Source organism: Chionomys nivalis, chromosome 1 (genome assembly GCF_950005125.1).
Source record: "Chionomys nivalis chromosome 1, mChiNiv1.1, whole genome shotgun sequence".
Lineage (NCBI taxonomy): Eukaryota > Metazoa > Chordata > Mammalia > Rodentia > Cricetidae > Chionomys > Chionomys nivalis.
This window is the reverse complement of record NC_080086.1, coordinates 61,099,935-61,127,297: the sequence shown is the minus strand read 5'-3', so window position 1 is coordinate 61,127,297 and position 27,363 is coordinate 61,099,935. Positions and strand designations below refer to the sequence as shown.

At 42.8% G+C, this 27,363-nt stretch overlaps 1 protein-coding gene and 1 pseudogene across 1 annotated transcript in view; both read right to left on the bottom strand.

Moving 5' to 3' along the window:
* The window catches only part of Chchd6 (coiled-coil-helix-coiled-coil-helix domain containing 6), a 234,347-nt gene extending 230,046 nt beyond the window's left edge, over positions 1 to 4,301 (bottom strand). Inside the window, exon 1 of the mRNA XM_057781715.1 lies at positions 4,142 to 4,301. Within this exon, the coding sequence (XP_057637698.1) occupies positions 4,142 to 4,228 (87 nt within the window). The 5' untranslated portion in view covers positions 4,229 to 4,301. The remainder of the gene's footprint in view (positions 1 to 4,141) is intronic.
* Positions 4,302 to 4,341: 40 nt separating this feature from the next.
* Positions 4,342 to 9,168, bottom strand: LOC130872805 (60S ribosomal protein L17-like; annotated as a pseudogene).
* Between the last annotated feature and the right edge of the window lie 18,195 nt (positions 9,169 to 27,363).

Genomic DNA, 27,363 nt, shown 5'->3' with positions numbered 1-27,363 from the left:
AGTAAAAGTTTAGCAAGACTGGATGTGGCTTAGCAGTAGAGATCTTGCCTAGAATGCATTAGACTCTGGGTTCTATCCCTACACTACAGAAAAAAAAATTACACTAAGCAAAAGAAGTTAGCCATATAAGATATGCAAACCCACCTACACGGATTATCCAAAAAAGGCAAATTTATAGAGGCAGAAGGAATAATTGCTACCCAGAGCTGTGGATAAGCAATAGGAAGTGTCCTAGACACACGTAGCTTTCAGAGCTCACAAATGTTCTGTAAGTAGATATGGTGACAGCTGCCCAATTCTGTACATTTACTAAAAAATCTTGAAATGGTAAATTTATATTTAAAATACATCTCAATACAGCTTTTTTAAAAAAGAGAAAAAACAAAAATTGACATCACCCAATCCTTGAAGACCGCTCCTGACTAGAGATCCAAACTAACGTGTTCACAGCCTTGCCTGGCATCCAGGGTCCAGGCTGATCCTGCCACATGGCAAGCCTTGTCAGGCATCTTTACCCCTCATGGAGGCCAACCATGTTAATGCTGCCTCAGAGTCAGAGCCTGAGCCAAGTCTTGCACTAATTCACTATATGACCTTTGGGTTACTTTCTGTTGCTGAGCCCGCCTCCTCCTTTGTGAGATTCGAATGACATCTAACCTCTAAGACGGATGAGGACAATGACACAGCACAAGGTAGCATGTGCAGAAGAAATGCCCTTAACACACTTGGCACAGCACTCAGCACAGCAGACATATGTATTCTTCCCAGGACGGGCTCAGGTCATACCTCATCTACGTCCTCCTCAGTGAGGCATTTCTCACCAACCCAGTTAAACAAGCGTAAGTCCTACTACTTTTTGCAAGCTTATAATTCCTTCTCAGAAACTACAGCTTTTAAATTTTTTGCCTTTTGGTTTACCTTCCAGGCTCCAAGATGGCAGAGAACCTAGCTTTGTTCATCATCCCTGTAAGACCAGACCAGTGTCGGGTAAATAACACATTGGCAGCGTTTGCTGAGTAGCTCAGGTAGTGCTCTGGCAAGCAGCCTCCCTGGCATCTGAATGTTTTGAGATTGTCTCCTGTGTATCTGACTAATCTTTCACCGTATTTCCCTTCCCCAGCGGTCCAGGACCTGCCTCATAGGTGTAATGAGTAATGATAAAGTTTATCCAGCCAGAAGGATGGAATGAGCCTGGAATGAGCGTAGGCACCTAGCAGAATAAGTTGGCTCCTGAAGTGTGTGGTGCAATAGGAGGTGACTAGCTGAAAAGGAGAAGTTGTTTGGGAACTAGAAAAAACCTGGATTTCAACAATCAACCAAGTTCAGCTGAATTACTAGGACGGCAGCTTATACCAGGTGGAAAAGAAAAAACATTTATAAGACATTGTTGCCTCTCTTATAAAACCATGAGATTCAATATACTGACCAAAACAATCTTCATGTATTTCATGCATGCTTGCTCTGAAATCAGGAGCTGAATATAATTGCAGCATTTTGCATCAATTAATTTTTTTTTACCTTCCACAGAATTAAGGCTTGAACTCGCTATGTAAATTTATGCAAATTAATGTGCAAATAAGCTAGGCCCTTACACTTGATTTTAAGGAAACAAGAACACTGGGATCAGGCCCCAGGGATTAAATACAAGTGGTCTCTAAGAAAATTAAATTTTTTTGAAAGAGCTAGAGCAGATAGTCTCTTTTGGAATCTACCCCTTATTGACTTCTCATGTGTTCAACTGCTTTATTGATCTTATTGTTTAAATATTTGTTACTGATTTTTTTCTTATCCTCCTGAAGACCAAGTAAACTCCTTAACCCTCAAGTAGCTACTAATAACAACAGGCCCTGCTCCAAATATTTCTTTACCTTAATGTCCTTTCCTTTCTTCCACCTTCTTCATTAAATCTGGGCACACTGAACATGGCTTTTCCAACATGGGGCCAAGACCTCACTGACTACCCCTGGACAAGCCATTTAGTCTCTCAGATTAACTAGAAAAGGAAGCTAACAACTACTGATGCTCCCCCAGTTTACTCACCTGTAAAACTAAGCAGTGTACGAGCATCCTTGTCAGGCCAGGCAGAAGCAAAATCAAGACTCCAGACTGCCTAAACATCTATCACCTGGCTGTAGGGAGCCCGACAGATCTAGATTAGTCCCAGGTGCTACTCAAGTGTGCCTTAGGAAGTCCTTACCGTCTCCAAGCTTGATTTTCCATCTTTAAATTGTTTATACTAGGGTATGGAAGGATGGCTCAGTGACTAAAATGCTTACTGCTCTTTAAAAAGACTTGAGTTTAGTTCCTAGCACCCAGGGTCGGCAGCTCACAATAACCTGTAACTCCAGTTTCAAGGGGGTTGACACCTTCTTTTGGCCACACTGGGTACCTGTATGAATGTGGTACACACACAGACAAGTGAGCATGTGCACCCACACACAAACTGTTTCAAAACTGAGAAGATAATTTTAAGGACTTTATACACTACAGGATGATTATGAGAACTAGAAATAGAAAGCCAGAGTCACCTCCAATGGCACTTCTCGGAACCTGTGGACTCAGGCCTACAGAGCCCTATTGGACCAAGACACCCAGTGGCAAAGTGAAAACTATCCTGAGCCAAGGCCACCTTCCTAATTCTACCTTAACTTCTCACCTCGGCCTTCAACACAAGGTATCTCCCTGCACTTAACTCTTGCCACAAGCCAAGTCAACAACACCACCTGGGCAGTACCGAACATGCTGCGTGTTCTGAGAGGCCTCCACAAAAACAGGCTGCATGTCTTCTCCACAGCTGTCTTGGTTTTATCTCAAGTGGGGCAAGTGAAACTCAACAAACAACTCATTCAAGTAAGGTCATACCCCTAAGGAGCTCAGATGTCCAAGCCTTGGAAGTCTTTATCTGAACCTCCTCTCTAATTCACCTAGACTCAACTCAGAACATTCTGTTTAAATCTGATTTATTTCATTGGGTTAATTGATATCAGCACCTAACAATTATTCACCAAGTACCTACTATGTGTCATGCCCAGCACCCAATACATGTCATGCACAGAAGTTTTAGAAACAGCTCTAGAGTTGACCTACTTTAGTCCTGGCCTCCTGCTTTGTTAACTATGTGACCTTAGACAAGTTCTGCCAACAGCACCTCAGTGCTCCATAAGTGACAAAATGGGCTAAGAGACCAGACATGTGGTGGTATGGGACTTTAATCCCCGCACTCAGCAGACAGAGGCAGGCAGATCCGGGATTTCTGGGCCAGTCTGAGCTAAATAGTGAGGCCCTGTCTCCAAACAAAACAAAAGATGAGGGCGCTAACAATTCTACTTCTCATAGCTCTGTTGAAAGTTAAATAATACGTGTAAAGGGCTGCCACTTTGTTCTAAAACAGGAGCTTTTATTCTCCTAAGTTCTTGGAATAACGTTCTGAATCACACAAGAACTTCAGCCAAGGAAGCAGCTAAAGCTCTAATGGGAAACGCAATAAGCACAGTTTTGTTTTTCAAAAACAAGTGCTGTGAAAATCACAAATGTGTGACCGTGGTGTGGGAAGCTGCTTGAGACTCTGTGGTCAAGGAAGGATTCTTGGACGGTATCTGAGCTATAACATGATGACAGTCAGATTAATGATAACTGAAGAAACATCAAACAGCTAGCATCTTCTGGAAAGAACATGGAGGTCCTGAGGCAAAATAAATATATGTATAAAGGTGAGGAACAGGCCAGGGAAGGGATGGACAGGTCAGTGTGCACCAGGACAGCTTGTAAAAGGAAGTGAGACATTCCCTCCTCTTTGACATGGTGGAGATCCACTATTAAGGTTTAAGATGAATTGTGGATGAGGTGTATGGTAGCTAAAACTCCCCATTTTGGGGCCTCACGAAGGCACGTGATCAAAACTGGAAATGGGGAACACCTTCAAGAAGTGCTACAGCACACGCAACCAGACGCACACGCCAGGCGAGGTGGGATAGTGCGGAACAAATCCGAAACGTGAGAGCCAAGGTGGTGGAAACCGACTTGAGGCTGCCGGCTGCCCCTGGGTGCCAGCGGCCTCCCCTATCTATCTGGTCCCTAAACGGCGTCTCCCGCTCCCGCCCGCACGCTCCTCGGGCCCGCGCCCTCCCGCCGCGCTGCTCACCCGGATGCCCTGCAGCACCCGGACCCGCTCCTCCTCATCCATCTCGAAGGACACCCTTCGGGCCTCGGCGCTCTCAGCGCTGCCCATGACAGAAGGCGGGCAGGGCGTGCAACCACGCGAGCCGGTTCCACAGCAACCAGGACGACGCCGCTCAGCGCACTACGCTACTCTCTCTGGACACAGACCAGCAACACCGAGTTCTATTGGCTGCTGCTGTTGGCGCGCGTTGTATTGTGGGAGTTGTAGTCTGGTATTCTGGCGCCGTAAGTGGCTGGGGGCGTGGTTCTCAGACCCTGGGGGAAATGGATGGAGGGTCTAACAGATAATGAGGCAAGGTCAAAGTTTCTTATAAATGTTATCCCAGAAGTAAAGCATCGGTCGTGTTCTGAGAAGAAACTAGCAAGGATACTAAGGCAACTGGCTATTGTCTGTGTTCAGGTTAAGAGGTATTCAGTTACCAAGCACTGAGCAAACCCATTCCCAATCCGCACTCCATTCCCGCCTTAGTCTTTCTAGGCTTAGGTCTTTAAAAAAAAAAAAAAATTCCAAACGTGAGTAAGTGAATTTAGTGTATTGCACTGTAATACCGTAAGACAAATTAATAAATCATGGTAACCCCATTCAGGGAGATTTTGAGGCCTAAAGGTGAGTGTAGTTTGTCATGAGAAAGCCTGGGGAAAACTATACTATGGACCAGCTGTTAAAAGATTCAGAGAGAAAGACCACTGACACAAATCGTCAGGGACAAATTAATTAAAGCAAGCAATTAATTAAAGCAAACTTTTTTTATTCTTGTACACATACTTTCCCCCAAGGGGTTCAAGAAGTCAAGTTTGGAAGGAGGGGAGATAAGGATTTTATAGCTCAGGGGTAGGGAGTTTCCAAATGGGGGTTGAGCAGGCAAATTAGTTGGGGCTATAAAAGTAGAACATAAGTTGATCATAACAGCCTCTTTTGAAACAAAGACATGGTTGCAAGGCGATAATAACAACAGGTTGTCATTAGAACCTTTGGAAACAAAAGCGAAGCTGCTGTTTCCTGGCACAGGCAGTACAGAACCATTTGTAGTTAAGTTTCAGGTGGGGCATTCCCCAATCCTTGGAAAACAGAGATTAAATCATTAATAGGAATTAACCTAGTTTGTCTTTATTATAAATTAACTTTCAAGCCTAATTAGAGGCAGGCTGGTTCATCATTCCCCTCTTGTCTCTGTGTCCCTGTCAAATCATTCCTAGGGTCTTAGCATTTTTTATTTGGGGGAATAAAATTTTTAATGCGTCAAAAGATGAATGGTCTGTTTATAAATTATACCTGTTTAACTAATATAAAGAACAAATTTTTTAAGGCCATATAATCTTGGTATGTCAATAGGTACTTTTGATAGCCATCTTGTCCCCTCTGCCAGGGAGTTTCCTTTTTTTGTTTGTTTGTTTTGTTTTAACTTTGACCTGTGTTTGGGTCCAGGCTTCACCCCGTCTCCTGGGCATCCCTATACCCAAGGAGGCGGGATAGTTTGGGTGAACCTTTCCTTTCCAAGCCAGTCCCCTCCCCTGGGAATTGCCTCAGTCCAGACTCCACCTCGGAGAAAGCCAGCCAACTGGTGACCCTTCCCCAGGGAGGGTCAAGACCACTCCCACGGGCTATTTAAACTGAGCCCCAGAGAGCAAACATGTGGTCTTTCCTGGTCTTCCTGGGGGGGTGGGGGGCATGCTGGAAGGTTACCCAGGAGCCCTGGCATTCATTAAACCTGGGCTTTTTCTAATTTGGTCTGATTTGGATTATTGTATTGGCAGAGAGGTTTATCTGGTCATAAAAACCTTTCAACCTGTATATATATATATATATATATATATATATATATATATATATATTTTAAAGCTGAATCTATTCTTGCGCCATTAGTTTTTGTTTCTTCTGCTATATCTTTTTCTTCTGTACAATCTCCTCTCCTGGCTTTGGAACAATTTGTTCCTTTTCAGTAAGTATCATCTTGATGAGGCAGAGGAAGGAGAACATGTATGGGTTAATCCGGCCAGGAGCTCTATAAGTTTGTCATCACATTTTTGGTGCTTTGTTCACCTGGACGTGTTCAATGACTAGAGAACCTACATCAAAGGCTTAAGTTCAGTATTACTCTCTGCATTTTAAAGCCTGTGCAGCAAAAATTCAGCACTCTTTTTGGCCACTGATCCTGTGCTCAGCCCCACCCTCTGACCTGGACACATATCAGCTCCACCATCGCACCACCATCACACCCCCCAGAACAGTACACATTGCTTCTGACTCCATGAACATTACTGCCAGAATGGCACACACTGCTTCTCTAGGAGGACGTCTTTCAGATACTTGGTGGATCTTTAGATACACATATCCCTGATGACCTGAGCAGTGTCACGGGTGTTCTTAAAATGAACACAAAGATTTGAACCTCCTGATTTGTATGATTTTTAGGGGTTTCTGAGTCAAGAGAGTAGCAAACCGTCTTCATGGATCATGTCAGGCCACTTACAGGGAACATAGGAGTTTCCTTTTGATCTAATAGTCCAGGCTTTTGTTGAGGATAAGGGGATATCTGTTCTCTTTTGTAACTACTTATTGTAGAAATTATGATGCAGCTATCAGTGCCAGGAAGGTTGGAATGTTAGTCAAAGACTGAGAGGGGATTAGGGCAACGGGGTCTTCATTAGAAGCATCTGGTTTGCCGACCCCTCTGAAGAGACAGGAAGCAATCATATTGTCTGTACTGGTTTACATCAGTTTTCAGCAAGTTCAGAGCTTTCCAATTTTGTAGGTCTACCTGGGGGACTGATGTGATGTGTGTCACCTTTGGAGTGATTGTGTCAAACAGCCAAGTGGAGCTCTGCCAAGACGATATAAACAAGGGACAGCAGTTAAAGTTGAGGTATGCAAAGGAAACTTTTATATTTGGAGCTTCTTCCCCAGGAATAGGCAATAGGCAGGGAGGCTGAGGCTGTTGAATGAAAGGAGTACAAATCTGGAGTCCGTTTGACCTGTGAGAGGTGGATCTAAATCTTATGACCTTCTCAACTCCCTGAAGCTTACATTATCATGGTTTGTAATCAGTTCTGAAATCCACATTGTAGAAAAAGCAACTAACAAGAGTCTGTAAAACAGCTGGAGTAGACTCATGCCTTTGAACCATCACAAAAACTATGGCTTTGAGTTAAACAGTGAGCACCTTTTTCTTTCTGTCCAGAAGGCTGAATATATATGTGTGTGTCTGTGTGTGTGTGTAAATATGACAGAAGTTCTTAGCATGATGATAGGCATCTTTAAATCTATACTTGGAAGACAATCAGAGGAAATTTAAAATCATGAGCTTGTGACTGATAATAGTAGTCAGTGCTTTAACAGTTTATCAGAACTTAATTGATTAATGTTAAAACTTTGAATTTTTGAAATTTTAGTATAGAAATAGCATAGAGTACCTTGTATTTAGAAACCTTAAATCATTTTAAAGCCTCATAATACGTTTTTATATTTGGACATTTATAATTTAAATTATTTAAGACTTCTATAATTTGTATAAAACTTAAACTTTTTATGTATTTATTTACTATTAGCCATACATAGATGGTTGATTACTGAAAGCGGTTTTTGCAAAGCAAGTTCCTTTAAATAGTAAAAGTTATACCAGAAATTTTGTTTATCTTTTAATATGAATCCTATTAGTAAGCAAACCTGTGAGTTTGCCTTTTCCATCATGTGACCTAATAGTTCTAGAAAACAAACTTGGTTTTTTATGTATGAAATGCATCGACAAGGCAGCTGTTATTAAACTGATAAAGCTATAGTTAGCTGTCAACACTATCAGAAATCTGAGAAGGATAAATTGTAGTAGGAAGTATAATCCAAATGGCCTATATATCAACTAAAATGACAGAGACTTACTACTACCTCACGGGTTACCCTAGATTTCCATGGTCTTGTGGCTTTGTTGACGGGCAGAAGAAGTCAGTCTCTGACTGTCACATAGGACAGCATTATATCTTCAGCTGCTGCACAGGATATCAGGGGCCTCTGACTGTCAGACCCAGGACGTCTGAGAGATTTTCCTGTGGAGGAGGATCCTGGGAAATCTGATGTACTGTGATGAGGCAGAGCAGGGCAGTCAACCCAACAGTGTCCACAATGTGGGCAGAGCCCTGGCAGTAGGGACTTTTTTTCCCAGTGAATAATGTCACCATAATTCAGGGGGAGTTGTCAGTGCCCCATCTTCTATTTTGAAGAACCTATGGTCACTGCTAAGAGCTGGAATTTCTGTCTATCATAGGGAAATTTCCCTTTAGACATTTTAAATGTCATATTCAGCAGGTATCAGAAAAGTTTTGAGCATCAACTATTAAGTACAACTGATTTTAAATAAACTTTACTTGTTTTTAGTTACTTGTTTTAGGTTTAAACTTGAAAACATATCTAGGAGGCTAAATAAAACTTACCAAAATAAAACTTTAAATAATAAATACAGTCCATAGGGATACTAACAACTTTATTTTCATGGTCTTTTTATAGTGCACCATTGAAGAATATCAATTTCTTGTATGATTCAGTTTATTAAAATAGGTAAAACTTAACAAAGTTAGCAAAGATAAGGATAGACATGCATTCTTAAGTCAGTCTCTGCTAAGCCTTTCTCAGAGGGAGCTTTTGAGCATAAAAACCATGTTTTAGATTGACATTTCAGTTATCAAGAACAGTTAGCCAGAAGCTGAACTACAGGGTTTAAAAAACACGATTAGTTAATTTGGAGACTTTCCAGAATTGCAGACATTGACGGATTAGATCTTTGTTTTTGTTTTGACTGGTGGTGCTGTTTTTGTGTCGAGTTTTACAGCCTGTTTATAAAATTTCAATTATTAACCCTATGTTATAAGTTTTAAGTCAACTTTTGTTATGACCTCTTTGTTAGGGTCACCTTGCAATCATGTCTTTGTTTCACGAGAGGTTGTTATGACCAACTTGTTATGTTCTGCTTCTATAACTCTGCCTACTTACCTGCCCAACATCCCATTTGGAAATGCCCTACTCCTGAGATATAAAATCTTTATCTTTCCTATGTCCAAGAACCCTGCCTTAGGGGGAACAGTCTCTGACCACAAATAAAAAAGTTTGCTTTAATTAATTGCTTGCTTTAATTTGGCCATGATGATTTGGGTTAGTGGTCTCTTTCCTCACATCTTTGGAACTAACAGTTGGAGTTAGACCCATGAGATCAAGACCCCAACCCAAAGTCAGAAACAGAAACCAGACCCTTCCTTCTGGTCCTCTGGGATTGAAGAGATGCTCTCTCAGAGGGAGGGGAGATAGGGGGTAGAGGTGGGTGAGTGCTCACCGTGGAGATAATCCAAGCCCACCTCCCGCCGAGGCACACCTTTAGTTTGTGGATTACTTGAGCAAAAACTAGAGCAAAAAAAAAAAACAAAACAAACAAAAAAACAAGCACCTCTGTATGGAGTCCTCCTCCCTGAAAAGCCCCTAACCTTATAGCTTTGAGGCTAATATAAAACCCACTTTCTCCTGTGTTCAGGCTGTTCTTTCTAATGCTGCTTTAGAGAGACAACCTTTTCTGACAGAAAATAACCCTTGCTTAATTTCACTAAAAGCATTTGGGTAATGATTTTTACTCTCGCTTACTAGGATTAACAAAAACTGATATTGATAGAGGACATTGTAGATGATATATAGTATCATATATAGTGAGCAAAGATAGACATCATACTCCCTGGTTTCAAACACATTGCAAAGCTAATGTAATCAAAATAACACAACACATAGACTAAAGCCTAGAAATAAACTAATTATAGTAGTACAGTGGGAAAATAGAAGTCTTTAATAAATGATGTTGGGAAAACAGCTTTTTCACATTCAGAAAATGCAATTGGATCCTTTCTTGTGCTGTGCACAAAAATAAAATACAAATAGGTTAAAAACTTAAATGTAAGATCTGAACCTGAAATACCCCTAAGCATAAGGTATGTAAGTGTAGAAGAAAAGCTCCTTACTATTGATATTAACACTAACCTTTTAGCTGTGATTCCAAAAATCACAGTCAACAAAGGCAAACATACCAAATAAGACTATATTAATGAGAGATGGTTCAGTGTTTCAGAGTACTGATCGCTCATACAGAGGACCTGAGTTCAATTCCCAGGACCCTTATAGTGGCTCACAACCATCTGTATGTCCAGCTTCAGAGGATCTGATGCCCTCTTCTGACTTCTGTGAGAACAGGCAAAATATTTATACACATAAAATAATATAATATAAAAATATTTTTTTAACAAACAGAAAAGCTTTCCACAGCTGTTAAAATAATCCCACAGGTAAAGGTCCTTGCTGCCAGTGATGGCAACCTGAGTTTGATCCCTGGGACCTGCATGGTAGATCAAGATAACTGTTCCCACAACAACTGCGTGCACGCGTGTGCGCGCGCTCACACACACACACACACACACACATGCCCGGCTAGCTTAGACCCGAAATAATCACATACAAACTGTATTAATTAAATTACTGCTTGGCCCATTGGATCTAACTTCTTATTGGCTAACTCTTACATCTTAATTTAACCCATTTCTATTAATCTGTGCATCACCACGAGGTCGTGGCCTACCAGCAAAGTTTCAGCACATCTATCTCCCATGACTCCATGGTGGCTCCCTGACTTCGCCCTTTCCCCCCTGCATACAGCCTAGCTTTTCCCTGCCTAGTTCTGTTCTTCCCTGCTCAAAGCAGTTCTTTATTCATTAACCAATAAGAGCAACACATAGACAGAAGGACCTCCCACACCACACACACAGACACACACACACAGAGCTAAATGTAATTTAAGAATTCAAAAGTTTCGCATAGCAAAGGAAGCAACTAAGAAAGTGAAAATGCAACCTAAAGAAAAAAGTATTTGCCAGCCATATAAATTATAATAAAAGCTTAATAATATCCAAGATATGCCAGGCAGTGGTGACATATGCCTTTAATCCCAGCACTTGGGAGGCAGAGGCAGAGGCAGGTGTATCTCTGTGACTGGCCTACAGAGTGAGTTTCAGGACAGCCAGACAGCCACACAGAAAAACCCTGTCTCAAAAAAACCAAAATAATAATAATAAATATCTAAGATATTAACTCAAAACTAATAAAAGATAACCCAATTTTAAAATGTGCAAAGTACTAAAACAGACTTTTCCCTCATATCATACAACTCGCAACTAAATACATGAAAAAATGTTCAGCATCACCAGTCACCACAGAAATGTAGATCAAAACCACAATCGTTCACCACTGTTGGGTAGGACGACCACTATCAAAAAGGCAAGTGGTAACAGCTATTGACAAAAACTTGAGGAAAGGGAACCCTTGCACACAGCTGGTGGAAATATACATTGGTACACCACTATGAGAAATGGTATAGAAGTTACTCATACTTTTTAAATGTAGAGTGTGGGGGGCACCTGTTGGGGGAAGGGTTGGAATTGCTTGTTCATCCTGGCTACCAAGCCACGAATAACCACTCATAAAACCATATTATTTGGAATATTGTTTGGCCAATAGCTTAAGTGCATTTCTGGCTAAACTCATATCCTAAACTAATCCATCTCTATTATTCTGTATATCACCACATGGCAGTGGCTTACCGGCTAAAGTTCTGGTGTCTATCTCTGGTGGTGGTTCCATGGCCAGAACCTGCAGCCAGAAAAGAGAGCCAGAAGCAAGAAAGTGAGTGCATGCTTACAGCTGCATTTACAGTATAAGAGACCATGCCCTAGTGAGCGGGTATCTTAAAGGCTATTGGCTGAAGGAGCGGAATGTGCTCCCACAGCACCTTCCAAGGATGAGACATTATCCTTACTGGGCAGACTTCATACCTTGGAATCCTCAATGTGGGAATTAAAACAAAACACCCGACAGGAGATCTAGACTTTACAAAAGGCAGTGGTAAAAAGATTTTAAAAAGGATTGAGAAATTTATCAAATTTAATGATCAGGGACAAAAGGTACAAAGATAATATTTAGCCTCACCACTATGTACCAAACTCTAGGATAACTTACCCAAAGTTCTAATTATCTATCCAGTAAATAGTTATCTCCTCGGAAAGACCATCTGGCACCAAGTACCCTAAAGTAGCCAAAGAATATACATTAAAAACCATATGTATGGTTGATCTAAAAAAATTAAACAAACAATAGTTAATTATGGCATAATTCACCCTTCATTAGAGAAATGGTCAAAACATGGGTTTCAAGCAATAAGACAACCCCACAAGATTGGCTTCAATTAATCTCAGTTGTCCTGAAAAATGGACCACAGCTTTTTAAAAGGTGTAAATGGAGAGAAGAAGCAAAAATTTTAAAACAAACAAGCAAACAAAATAAACCCAAAAGGACTTAAAATTTCCCAAGATCAAATACTTGTCAAGAAACATTACTCTGATCCTCAGGGCCAGGCTCTTTACAAGAAACACACCTTGTCCTATGTAGCACAGCAACTTTGAATGCTTGGGACAGGATTCAAAAACCAAGAAAAAAAAGTAATTCTATTTTTTTTTACATGTTCAAATTATATTTTTTACAAGTTCAAATTATATTTGTTATTTCTGTTTATAATATTTGTACACCTATGCAAAGATATTTAGTCAGATTGTTTGCATGCATGTTTCTACCTCTGTTTAAGACATTTTGTATATTGATACAATTTTTTAGGATATATTTTCATATTGCATTATATAGTCCTACCTCTGATCAAGATACTTATACATTGTTTATATTTTGAGGTCATTTCCTCATTTACTGCACAGTTGTTTGCAGATTATTTAATATTATGATATAAAATCTTAGTTTTTAAGTTATACAGGTATTAAGTATTATAGATCAATAGTTATTCATGTTTGTTTTTTATATATAGTAAGATTAATTAGGTTCTTTAAATACATAGAGATTGTATTCTGCCTAGATAGGTAATCTTTGATCACTTCAAGGATTTGTAGAATATGACATTTAAATAACTTAGGGTTCTGTTGACGTGAGACATGATTGCTCCTGACAGTATCAATCTATTCCCAAGAGAATGTTGAGCACCAAAGACATTCCACTTCGAGTTTGTTTTCTTCTTGGCACAATTGGCCTTTGGACAAGGAACTGCCCATGCCTTGACCACTGACAAAGCACTTGGTGTCCGGATTGGATAATCAGGACACACACACACACACACACACACACACACACACACGACTGTCAAACCTTGCCAAGACAGGTAAGATGGTTCTAAAAATTTTCATGCCTCTGAAAATGGTCTCTCAGTTACACTAGGCCTTAGCCAAAGTTGGTTGCTTCAACACTGCAAATGAGATTTTGGGTGATTGCTCAGGTAGCCAGTAGTCTCTGTCATATACTACACACTTTGGAAGCTGTTTGATTGCACTTTTTGCCTACTCAAGTAATATTTCTCCCTTCTCAGGCCTTTGATGGGGTTGAAGATTAGATATTCATAGTCATCTTCCTCTTATGATTTAGCCAAGCCATTTCCAATGCTAGACTTAGACTCTTTAGAATAGAATGTTTATTAAAACATTTATCATATGTTCCTTAATTAATATTGTTTATGTTGGTTGTAATTTTATACTTGATATCTGTTCCTATTGTATACAGTTTTGTATTGGGTTTGAAACTCTCTTATTAGATAAAAGAGAAAGGTTATGGGGAATCTCTGTCAGCCAATGATCTTTAAGAGGTGGGACCATGTTAAGGCATGACCTTTTGGGTACCCAGAGAAAAATGCTGGGTGGCCCAGGGTTCTCTCCCTCTCTTTTTGGGTCCCATGCTACATAGCTGAGCTTAGACTTCTTGTTCCTGTTTCATGAGTGTAGTGGGGAGCTGCGGGCCTCTTCCCACAGCCCAGCTCATGGCTGCCTGGCTAGCTTATGCCCCAAAATAACGACACACAAACTGTATTCTTTTAAACACTGCTTGGCCCATTAGCTCTAGCCCTTACTGGCTAATTCTCATATCCCGATCAACCCATCTCTAATAATCTGTGTAGTATCAGTCTTACCAGGAAAGATTCAGCATGTCTGACCTGGTGGCTTGCTTCATCGCTTCTGGCTCTGAGAGGAGCTGCCCTGCATCTGAGCTCACTTCCTCTTCCTCCCAGCATTCTATTCTGTTTACTCCACCCACCTAAAGGCTGGCCAATCAAATGGGCCAAGGCAGTTTCTTTATTAGCCAATGACCTTCCTCCATCACATGAGTTTGCCCTTATAATAAAGAAAAACATAATTGGTTTATCTTGGAGTTAGCCTGGTATTCTTCAACCTGTGTTATTTCAACAACTGTCCAGAATAGTCACAACAAGGGAGCAAGTGTCAGTAACTCATAGATTGTTCAGTCTGAGGTGAATAGGGGGTTATTGATCTGAGGATATAACTTAGTTATAAGATTAAAAAACCTGGGGACCTAGTGTACAGCTTGAGTTGTAAATAACATTGACTAATTCAACTGTAATAAGCGTTATACAGCTTGTTAATACATCAGATTATAACCCTATACATCTTGAGTATATATTATCTTTGTTAATTAAATATATGTAATTGGGTTGTTTTCTGTTGTTGTTTGAAACAGGATCTTACCATGTAGTCCTGGCTGACCTAGAACTTACTATGCAGACCATGCTGGGGCTCAAACTGGTGTTCTGAATGCTGGGATTAAAGGTATGCCTTCTCAAGCACTGCACACGCATGGTGCACACACAGACACGCATGTAGGCAAAACAACCATACACATAAAAATATTTTAAAAATGCTATCATATGATTAAAATTTGATCATTACTACATACACAGTGGTAACCAGGAGCCAGATTAACCACCTTGATTGTGATCATCCTGTCACCATTCGTCAAGCCATGTTTTATACCTGAAATATACCTAATTTTGTTATTTGTACCTCAATAAACTTGTGTGGGAGTGCTGTGGTCATCAAACCTGGGCACAATTCTGATGAAACTTGTACTTCAGAGCCCTCATGGGACCAGGTTGAAGCAAGTTACCAGTTTTGACCATGTTACGTCAGTCTGCCAGCCATTGGCAGCTCAGGATAGTTCCCTAGAGAAGGGGAAATCTGTGACTCATCAATGTCCCACACCCATAGCATTAGGGATAACCTCAATGGTCAGTAAACAAAATTTAGGGGAGAGACCTCAAGTATCCATTACATGCCCTAGATATTTTCAGAGTCTCATAGAAGACCCAAGTGGATTATCTGTTCAGGAAATTCTACGTCTGATGATGGAGTGATTATTACAAAGAGCTCCTGCCACCCCACCAAAAAAAAAAAAAAAAAAAAAAAATCAGAAAAAAATGGGTCAGAGCCAGGGAAAGCCTGAGACTGTGCCCTCATCACCGTGGTGAGAAATCCTGGAGGACCTTTGGGGTTCCACAAGTCTTCCATTGATGGTGTGCACTGAACAACAACAGCACAGGGAAACCACCAGATACCCCACTAGCTTCTATATCCCCATTTCCTGGATAACTGAGCAGCGAGCAGGTAAAAATACTGTATATAAATCAAAAGTAAGATGATTGTTTCTACCGGTGCTGGGATCAAACCAAGGGCCTCGCTGCTAGGCAAGCACTCTGCCATGAGCTACACCCCAGCTCAAGACAGCATTTAAATAAAGGCAATGTGATAGGAGTGAAGAGAAACGGACGTGGCAGAATGATTTCATGATGTTCATATTAATCCATGACCGATCAATTGAATTTGAAAAGTCGCAATGCTAGGATCCAACCTACGACCTAGGAAACCGAAGCTCTGGAGGAAGTGTGGCACTTCCTAGTGGCTGCCGTATACTTATCCCTCTCCCTTTAACAGAACCCCAGTTTCCTTCCATCTAGTCATGTGCCCTACTAGGAAAGAGGGCCTAGTTCCCACTGGTCAAATCTGGGCCAATATGAACATCAAGAGTAAGAGTAAAGGGGGCTAGAGAGAGGACCTAACAATTTAGAGCATTTACTGTTCTTAATGAGGACCCAGGTACAGGTCCCAACACCAGCAGAGCAGCTCATAATGCCTTTACCTCCAGTTCTGGGAGATCCAACATCTTCTGGCCTCCATGAGTTCCTGCATAAAAATGGTGCCCATAAACTAATGCAGGCACATGTATATACACATAAAAATATTTTTTAAATGAATAATAAAAATAACAACTTATAATGCATTTAATATTCTTTAAATCCATCAGTCCAGTTTTAAATTTTATTTATGTATGTTTGTGTGCAACTGGCTGGTTTTGTGTATCAACTTGACACAGACTAGAGTCGTCAGAGGAAGGAGGCTCAGCTGAGGAAATGCCTCGATGGGATCCAGTTGTAAGGCATTTTCTCATTAGTGATCAATGGTGGAGACCCAGCCCATGGTAGGTGGTGCCATCCCATGGCTGCTTGTCTTGGTTCTATAAGAAGTTGGGTTGAACAAGCCATAGAAGCAGCATCCCTCCACGGCGTCAGCTCCTGCCTCCAGGATCCTACTCTGTTAGAGTTCCTGTCCTGACTTCCTTCAGTGGTGAACAGCAATGCTAAAGTATAAGCCAAATAAACCCTTTTCTTCCCAACTTGCTTTTTGGTCATGGTGTTCGGTTGCAGCAATGGAAACTCTAAGGCAATGTGCATGCACACATATGACGTAGAGGGGGCTCGTGTACCACTGTGCACATGTGGAGGCCAGGACAACTTTTGTGAGTTGGTTGTCTCCTTCCACCCTGGGTTCTAGGGATCAAATTCAGATTGTCAGCCAAGCATTTGAATCAGTTGAGGCATCTCATCAGCTCCATTATTCCAGTCTAAAGAAGGAAAAGCAGAAATAAGATGTTAAGGGGATGCCAACTTTCCCTTTTAAAAATTGCACATATTTGTGAGAATGGGCGTGCACATGCCACAGCAGATATTTAAGTCGGGGAACAACTGTGGAAGTCAGTTTTCTCACTCTGCCCTGTGGGTCCCAGGGATTGAGAGCAGGTTATTATGCTTGGCGAAGTGCCTTTACCTGCTGAGCCATCTCAGTGGCCAAAAATCTTTTCTTTATAAATAAAAATACCAGCTGGTCAATGCAAAAAAAAATTAAGATTTTTTTCATTAAAACTGCCATTCTTCCATCATCAGTAAAATTTAATGAAGTGAACCCAAATCATCAAAAGATATTAAAGCCACTAGATGGAAGGTTAACAAGCAGGCCAGTCTTCTAGTTTTGACAGATGTCTTACTATTTATCAGTAAAAGCTGTATTATAATGAGGAGACCTGCTGGTCACTACCTTTACCTAATGACCAAGCTTTGAAGATGCTGGGAGAAACAGTGTGGTTCCCGGCCCCTCAGCAAGCTGCTGTGGAGTATTGCATTCCTAGGAGACTGAATGTACTGGAGTGGAAAGAAAGCCTAAAACAAACAAACAAAAACAAAATGAAGAAATAAAACAGCCCCAATAGATTTGTTTTTTTTTCTTTTTTTTTTTATTGAAAAAAAAAATTTTCCGCCTCCTCCCCGCCTCCCATTTCCCTCCCCCTTCTCCCGCCCCTCTCCCCCTCCCCCCACTCCTCTTCTCCTCCCTCTCCAGTCCCAGGAGCAGTCAGGGTTCCCTGCCACATGGAAAGTCCAAGGTCCTCCCCCCTCCATCCAGATCTAGGAAGTTGAACATCCAAACTGTCTAGGCTCCCACAAAGCCAGAACCTGAAGTAGGATCAAAACCCGGTGCCATTGTCCTTGGCCTCTCGTCAGCTCTCATTGTCCGCCATGTTCAGAGAGTCCGGTTTTATCCCATGCTTTTTCAGTTTGTTTTTAATTGTGTGTGTGTGGGGGGGGGGGGTGCCTGTGAATGCAGTGCCACAAGAGATCAGAAGAGGGCATTGGATCTGCCCAAAGTCGGTGTTGGGAATGAACTCTGAGTCCTCTGGAAGGGCAGTCTGTGCTCTCATCTACTCAGCTGTCTTCCCAGCCCCTTGGGAAGTTTATATACAATGCAATATCCTGGAGTTTTTTGAATTATTGCAACTGGAATTAACACAAGGGCCTCCCACACACTGAGAGCATTCTACCACTCACTGAGTGACACCATGGCCTTCTACATGAATTAATATTATTAAGTAATTATTATTGAATCAACATTAATTTTCTTTTTAAAAAGGTTTTATTACTTAATTTAATGTGCATGTTTGCTTGCCTGCATGGTTACATGTGTAGCACATGCAGAGGCCAGAAGAGAACATCAGATCCCTGGCTCTCACAGTTGAGCCATCATTCGGCTGCTGGGAACTAAACCTATGCCCTATGCAGGATTGGCAAGTGCTCTTGACTGCTGTGCCATCCCTCCAGTCCCTCAATCTTAATTTTCTTGTTCTTGGGAGACATATGCCAAAATATTTAAGAGTGCTGTGTCAAAAGTGTCTGCAACCTACACTCAAATGGTTCTGAGGGAAAAAATGTTAGTAGCTGATTCTAAATGAAATATATATTGGGTCCATTGTACTACTCCATTGTTTGAATGAACTTAAGATTTTTCAGAATAACACTGTGGTAGTTTGAATGTAATTGTTCCCCTGCTCCACTCCCCAGAGATCCTAGGGAGTGGCACTATTAGGTGTGGCTTTGTTGGAGTGAGTATGGTCTAGTTGGAGGAGGTGTGTCACTGTGGGGGCGGGGCTTTGAGGTTTCCTATGCTCAGGATACCGCCCAGTGACACAGTCCACTCCTGTTGCCTGCAAGATGTAGGACTCTTGGCTACTACTCCAGCGCCACATCTGCCTGTGTGCCACCACGCTCCCTGCCATAATGATAATGGACTGAACCTCTAAAACTGGAAGCCACTAAATTCACTGTTTTCTTTATAAGAGTTGCCATCATCTATCATCTAACGCTATGCCTCCCTCCACGGGGATGAGTCCGTCGAAGCTGTCCCGTGTCTCCTGGGTATCTGGTAGACCTGAGGTGATGTGGGCAGCCTGACTTCAGACCCCAGGCATTCCTTGTTCTCTGACTCCACAAATCTTCCAGGTTGTTATCTGTGCCCTGCATGTGAATATGTGAGGGAGCAAAGTAGCCAGGTGTAAGTTTTTTTTTTTTGTTTTTTTTTCGAGACAGGGTTTCTCTGTAGCTTTGGTGCCTTTTCCCGGAACTAGCTCTTGTAGACCAGGCTGGCCTCGAACTCCCAGAGATCCGCCTGCCTCTGCCTCCCGAGTGCTGGGATTAAAGGTGTGCGCCATCACCGCCCGGCCAGGTGTAAGTTTTTAAATGTACATGATATCTAGTTGAATTTCAGATAAAAATTTAGGGTTTTTAGTATCATAACTTTAATACAATAAAATACATTTTAGTGATAATGTACTAAAATATAGATGAGTATTACTAATAATTAAATACATGTATGTATAAATAAACCTGGCATAAAATGTTAAAAGTACATAATACTTTCATTTTATAATATATATGAATATTTAATGTAATCAATATTTTAATAATAAATACTCTTCACAGCAACAAAATCCTAAGATAGAAATCATAATAGGAAAATAAAATTCTGAACTAGGCAGAAGAAACAACTCTCCAAGATGTGCTTATCTTTTGCAGCTTTAAATAACCTGGTGACCTAGCTTTGATCACTAAGGCTTCAGAGTAGTATGGTACCTGGAGGGCAGAATAGTAGGGTACTAAAAACAGCCATCCTTGTGGCTGAGTGCAGTCCCTAGATCTGAGCTCTTGAGCAAATGCAGTCCCTAGATCTGATGCTCTGAGCAAATGAAGCTGATGTCACAGAGGATTTAATAATCAAGGCCCCACAAGCAGTGAGCTCACTCATGGTAGGGTGAATGGCTTGACTTTTGGAATTAGCAATTTTGGCAAACAGGGTCTAGGGTTTCCTGGAGGCAACTTATCTTAGGTGGATTCTCAGAATCAGGTAGAAGAAAGGACGGCCTGGTACAGAAGCTACTGGCCTTGTCCATTCTAGAAACAGACTGGCAGTTTCTGCCCTAGCCCCTGTCTCTGCTTCTGCTCGTATGGCACTAACAACTCCAGGCAGGTCAGCAAGGCAAGACAAAGGAACCCAGACCATGCAGATTGGAAGGGAAAAAGCAGTCCGTCTGAATTTCGCAGGCAATGTGGTCTCACAAGATAGAAAACCACTTGTACAGAGGAATGTTGGAACAAGTTGAGCAGGTCACAAAATAATTCAGTTCTATTTCTACTGAAAGAAAACAATCAAAAAAACACAAATTGTGAAATTTATACACATTGTTTTTCTTTTGCTCCCTTCATTATCTTCCTGTTACCCTCTCTAGACTTTTCCTTTCCCCTATGTAGTCAATGTTCTTCTGCCATGTCATATGTAAGCATATATGTGCGTGTGTGTTCCACATAAAAAAGTCTGAATCTGGCTTATTTAACATGATAAAATTCAGTTCAATCTATTTTCCTGAAAATGACATTTAATTTTTTATGACCGACTAAAAGTCCACTAGTGTGGTGGTTTGGGTAGGTATGGCCCCCATAGACTCATGCATTTGAATGATTGGCCCATAGAGAATAGCATTACTAGGAGGTGTGACCTTATTGGAGTAGGTATGGCCTTGTTGGAGGAAGTGTGCCACTGTGGGAGTGGGCTTTGAGGTCACATATGTGCTCAAGTCATGACCAGTACTGTCTTTCCTTCTGCTGCCTACAGATCAAGATGTAGAACTTTCAACATCTTCTCCAGTACCACGTCTGTGTCAGGGACCAGCCTCGATAAAAATACCACTTACCAGGGGAATGGGGAGCAGAAAAATTAGTTGGGGACCAACCTTGACAAAAATATCACTTACTAGGGGCATGGGGATCAGAAAAATTAGTAAAGAATACAAAGATGCGAGTAAAATAACAGAAACATAGGATAGTACTGGGAGGGAGTTCTAGTGAATACTGACATCACCCACATTTAATTTTCCATATGCTTTTATACTCTATATAAAAGGGGGAAGGAGGCAACAAAAGACTTCTTTAACATGATACAAAGGACAACTCAAACAGTTAATTGTTTCAACACTTTGAGACATCAAATCATTAGCATTCTGTTGTTTAGGCTGTGAAGCCTCTCTAGACCAAGTATCTTGAAGGCAGCCACTCCCCAGATTAAAACTCCTAATACAAAAGAAGGAGCAGAAGTATGCTTGTGTATCTTGACCGTCTATCAGGATGGAGTGAATCTACCTGTATGAGCCATCTTAATATCAAAAAAACCAAGTTCTTTTGATTGTTGTTGTTGTCAACAAATTTGAACAACCTCAAACTATCTGATCTTCAGACAAAGTGGAAATAGGCTCACATTTTGGGGCCTCCATCCATGTCTGCCTGCATGCACCATGTCCTGCTATATGATGATAATGGACTGAACCTCTGAAACTGTAAGTCAGCTCCAGTGAAATGCTTTCCTTTATAAGAGTTGCCAAGGTCATTTTGTCTCTTCATAGCAATAGAAACCCAAACTAAGGCAACTACTTATGGATGTATATTTAGATATATACATATATGTGCATATATATAATAGTTCACATTTTTGTTATTCAGTCATCTGTTGCTGGGCATCTAGATTGGTTCCTTACCTTGGCTATTGTGAAAAGTGCAGCAATAAGCATGACGTACAGGTATCTCTCTGGTATGTTAACTTAGATCCCCTCAGATATACCCAAGGATAACTGGGTTATATGCTGTGTCTGTCTTTAGATTTATTTTGTTTCATTTACAATATTTTATTATTTTTATATTTTATGTGTATATGTATGAGTGTGGAGGTGGGCATTGAGACCAGAAGAGGCGTTGGATCTCCTGGAGCTGGAGTCACAGACTGTTGTAAACTGCCACAGGGGTGCTGGGAACCAAACCTGGGTCCTATGCAGAGCAGCAAATACTCTTAACTACTGAGCCATCGCCTCAATGCAGATGACTTTAGTTTGTTGAGGAGCCGCCACGCCTTCTGCTTGATGCTATCCTTTGTGACTGGAGACCGTACCAATGCAGTTGGGATTTGCACTTCCCTGATGGCTAAGGATAGTGACCATTTCTATATATGTATATAGGTTGGTCATTTTGTGTTTTCCTTTGAGAACTCTCTGCTCAATTCATTTGCCTATTTATTGATTAACTTTTTTGGTGTCTAATTTTGGAGTTCTTCATGGCTTCTGGATATCAATCTCCTGTCAGGTGTACATTTCACAGAATCTCTCCCACTCCGTGGCTCTCTTCACTCTGCTGCTCGTTACCTTTGCCGTGCAGAAGCTTTTTAGTGTCATGCAATACAATTTGCCAATTTTTGTCATTATTCCCTGAGTTAGTAGGGTCCTTTTCAGAAAGAACTTGCATACCTGAATCCTGACATGCTCTCCCCAACAGTTTCAGAGCTTTGGGTACCGCACTGAGGTCTTTGATCAGCTTGGTATTGGTTTTGTGCAGCCTTAGAGACCAGTCTAGCTTCACTCGTCTTCACGTGGGTATTCATTTTTTTAACTCCGCTTGTCTACGAAGCCGTCTTCTCTCCAATGTACATTTCTGACACCTTTGTCAAAACTTAGGTGGCTGTGGCTACAGGGTTTTTTTCTAGGTCCTCTGTTCTAGCTTGTGATCTATATGCCTGACATGTACCTGTGCTGCTCCTGCCACCATGGCTCTGTGGTCGCGTGTGAGCAGATACAGAGATACCGCTCTGTGACTCTGTGGTCATGTGTGAGCAGATAGAGATACCTCACTGTGACTCTGTGGTCGCGTGTGAGGAGACACAGAGATACCTCACTGTGACTCTGTGGTCGCATGTGAGCAGATAGAGATACCTCACTGGGACTCTGTGGTCGTGTGTGAGGAGACACAGAGATACCTCACTGTGACTCTATGGTAGCGTGTGAGCAGATAGAGATACCTCACTGGGACTCTGTGGTCGTGTGAGCAGATAGAGATACCTCACTGTGACTCTGTGGTCGCGTGTGAGCAGATAGAGATACCTCACTGGGACTCTGTGGTCGTGTGAGCAGATAGAGATACCTCACTGTGACTCTGTGGTCGCGTGTGAGCAGATAGAGATACCTCACTCTGACTCTGATCACACGCGTGAACAGACACAGAGATACCTCACTGTGACTCTGTGGTCGCGTGTGAGCAGATAGAGAGATTTCTCACTGTGACTCTGTGGTAGCATGTGAGCAGATAGAGATACCTCACTGTGACTCTGCATGTGAGCAGACACAGAGATACCTCACTGTGACTCTGTGGTAGCATGTAAGCAGATACAGAGATTCCTCCAGCACAGCTCTGTGTAAGATCCTTTATCTGCTTGTGGTCTTTTGTGCTTTCATGTGAATTTTAGGACTTTTTTCTAGCTCTGTGAAAAATATCATCTGCATTTTGTTAAACATTTCACTGAATCTGAAGATCTCTTTGGTAATATAACATTTCACAATTATGTTTTATTTCTCACTCAAAATGTACATAATTGGGTGGGCAATCCTAGCTTCCAGGGCCGCACTATGCTTTAACTACACCATTGAGGACACATGATTTCCATGGTCAAGTCAGCAGAAAAAGTGAGGCTGAAAGCCTGGAGGGACCAAAAATGTCCCTGCCATTCCTGTGGTGAGATTGGCCACAGTTCCCTGTCTGCAGTGGCTGAGAGGTGCTGTCTGTCCTGAAGAAGAGAAGAGGAACTGACCAGTAGCCTCAGACACAGGAAAAGAACAACTCATTGATCTCTCGGCCATTTGAGAATGATAGCAAGCAGGAGATTGCTCACACTGAAGAGCAAGAAGAACCAAAACACAAGCCATTCCTGGAGCAAATGTGTGTGTCCTGCTGAAAGTGGCTTCTGTCCCCGGGATCTTCCACCTGAGGAGGACTTGTCACTCAGTCAGGGCTTTGAGACACATTTGCTTCCACCTTCTGCCTTTGTTCTTCTTTCATTTTACTGTTCGCTAACTAAAAATTTCCTGTATTGATGCCTGGAAACTATTGGTGAGTTACAGGGCCCTGCAGGGAGGAGGAAGCACAGGGAAGAATGCACCCACTGGGTGGCTGAGTGGGCTCCAGATCCAAAGCCCCTGGAGAGAAGAGCTGGAGGGCCAGGTCCCAGGTGGGGCAGGCCGCTCCAGCCTCCTGCTGCATTTTCCCTTTCTGAACCTCAGGTTCTTTGGGCATTCAAAGGACTGAATTGAGTATCAGTTCCCACCCCCACACAGAACAAGAAGCAGCTGGGGTGGGGGAGGAGGGTTGTGCCTTGGAGACTCTTGAGGAGGGGGGGTGATGCCTCAGTCCACAAAGTGCATGCTACGCAGGCTTGAGGACACAGTACTCTCTCAACACAAAAGGAATCTCCCCCAAAGTTATCTGCTGGAGACACACTGGCCAGTCCTGATCCCACACTCTACCCCTAGATGAGACCCTGGCAGAGAATTTAAGATATGGCTGCTCAGACCACCATCACTCATCCCCCTGCAAAGCCAGCCCACTCCACCTTTGTTAACAGCCCTTTTATCCAAACCCTGAGAAGCCCCCATTTGCACAGCCATCTGTTCCTGCCAAGGCTGGATTGTTAGCTGGTGGCTGTGTATGCAGTGGGAGTGTGCTGCGTCTGCGCCAAGCTGAGTGTGTGTGTGTGTGTGTGTGTGTGTGTGTGTGTGTGTGTGTGTGTGCAGGCTTGTGTGCTAGTCACTGCAGACAAGGGGCGAGTCAGCACAGACAATGAAGCTTCTCAGTCCATTGTTCCAAAGCCCTGTGCTGGGGTCCCCACCTGCCTTCCCGAAAACCAGGAAATTCTTAGTGCAAGACAAAGCCTCCAGATGGGAGGAATTAGCCAAGCGGTGTTAGTGGCTCAAGCAGAAAGTCAGGAGCAACCTCCTTGGCCCCAATTTCCTTTCTTGCCTTTCAGAGTTTTAAGCTTCAGCTTTAGCCCTGGATTTGTTTAACCAAGAGGACGGCTGCTTAGCGGTGCTGCGGAGGGGCAGCTTCCCCTGGGGCTGTGCCACAGGAATCACCTTGTCAGAATGCTCCCAGATAGGGAAGCCTGGGTGTGGGAGAGGACAGGGAACACAGATGGCTGAGAATTTCAGAGAAAATGAGAGAAGTTGGCTTAATAAAGCAAACGGGCTCAGAGTTCCCAAAGAGAAGCTGAGGTTGCTGTGAGCTTGGCTTGCTCAGCCTGGACTCCATTTCCTCTCTGTTCTCTCTGTCTCTCTGTCTCTCTCTCTCTCTCTGTGTGTCTCTCTGTCTCTCTATCTCTCTCTGTCTCTCTGTCTCTCTCTCTCACACACACATACACACAGAGAGAGACAGATAGACAGACAGACAGACAGACAGACAGACAGACAGCTTATTCTATCGTCTGAAGGGCAGACCTAGCCTTTGGTGGGTAAGGCTAGACTTCCAGGTCTGTGTCAGCTAAGGTCTTGCTCCGCTCCCAGGCAGTATCTGATGAGAACTGTTTTCGTATCCAGCACACCTGGAATAGGCCCAGGCTTGGGTGACCATAGTCAGCCCAAAATTCGGGATCTAAACTCAGAGTAGCCCTGGGCTCTGTCACAGGGCCCAAAGGGCTGGGACTGGGACCAACTGAGCTATTGGCGCTAGACCTACACCTGGGATAGCACCTGGTCCGCATTCATTCAACAGTTGACTTGCTGAGTGGGTGAACGCGGGACTTAGGAATAACTGGTTAAAGCCCTACCCTACTGCAGCGTTCCAGCACTCTGGGGGCCCAGGGAACCAGAAGGAATGTGAGCATCGGGCTCCTCCTTGCAGAAGTGAGCTCCACTAGCCCAGGCAGCAATAGGCAAGGGAAAGCCTCCCTCACTCCCCACCCTCACCCCTTCACAGGGTTTCTGTGACCCCAAGCAGTTAAGCAAATGTACAGTTACAGAATTGCATCCTGCCTCCCCACCATGAGATCTGTGCAGTTGGAGGTTTATGAATTCATTAAATGTGCTTGCAGACTTGTAAGGAAACAGTGCTACCCTGCAAGGAGAGCTACAAATTGGCACAGTCCCTGTGAGAGAGAGCTGGGTGGTAATTCCACTTGCCTCCTAGGCCAAATGGTTTTCTTGCTTTTCTTGCAGTTCCTTGGCCTGAAAAGGCAGGTTAGGGCCTCTGGGTACCCTAAGAGCTGCATGGTGTCTTCCTCGGGGACTTAGGGGGATCAGAGTGAGGCAGGGAGAGCAGGTTCCCTTCTCTGCATTCAAGGCCATTGTCTGGATCATACACCCAAACAGGCTGTCCTGGGGGCATTTGGACTCCCTGTCTTTCACCCCTTCTCAACCCAGCTAAGCAAACTGGAGCACAAATCCTGCATTTCCAATGCAAATGAGAAGATTGGCCCTCTGTGTCCCCAAGTCCTCTACAGGGCACCATGGGGTTGGCATAATTATACTCATTTGCATCTGTCTGTCTGCCCCCCAAGACTTCACGATAGACCCCTGAAGTTAAAAATCACATGTGTGCAGGATCAAGAGCCTGGAGAGGTTCTGCAAGCTGCAGGAAGGGCTGGAAGTTGGTGTTTTGTGGATGGATTTGTACTTAAAGTGAACTGGCTTGATCCTCTCAACCTCCTGTCCTCCAAGGAGCATGCCACCCACACAGAGACTTTGTGGTAGAAACCAGGCGAGGAAAGAGTGGAGTGTTGGGATGTCGTCTGGCAGTTGTTTTCTGTGTCAGTCACCATTCTGCTACTTAACACACATCTGGGACAGTCAGCCTGGAAGGTGAGGTCATTCAGCCCATAGGTCTGGAGTTTTGGGTCCATGCTTTATTGGGTCCATTGCGTTTGGGCAGTGCCATTGCAGAAAGCATTGTTTTGGGAGAATGGGGAGGCTGGATCCCATCACCTTCTTTCCTTCCCTTCCCCTTCCCTCCTTCCTTTTTCCTTACATTTCACAAGGTATCTAGCCCAGGCTAGCTCCAAACTCCCTATGTGAATGAGAATGTCTTTGAACCTCTGGCCTCACCACTTCCCAAGTGCTGGAATTACAGACAAGTGACATCACACTCAACTCATGGATGGGTGGCCTCGTGTATGCGAGATAAGCGCTCTCCAATAGCTATACCCCTAGACCCCCACCACCACATTCAGTAGGATGTCCCTGGTGTCCTCAAATCTTTCTAGCCTTCCCCACTTCTTAGTACTTCTCCAACCTCCAGTAGCTCCATGCTGGGAACTAAG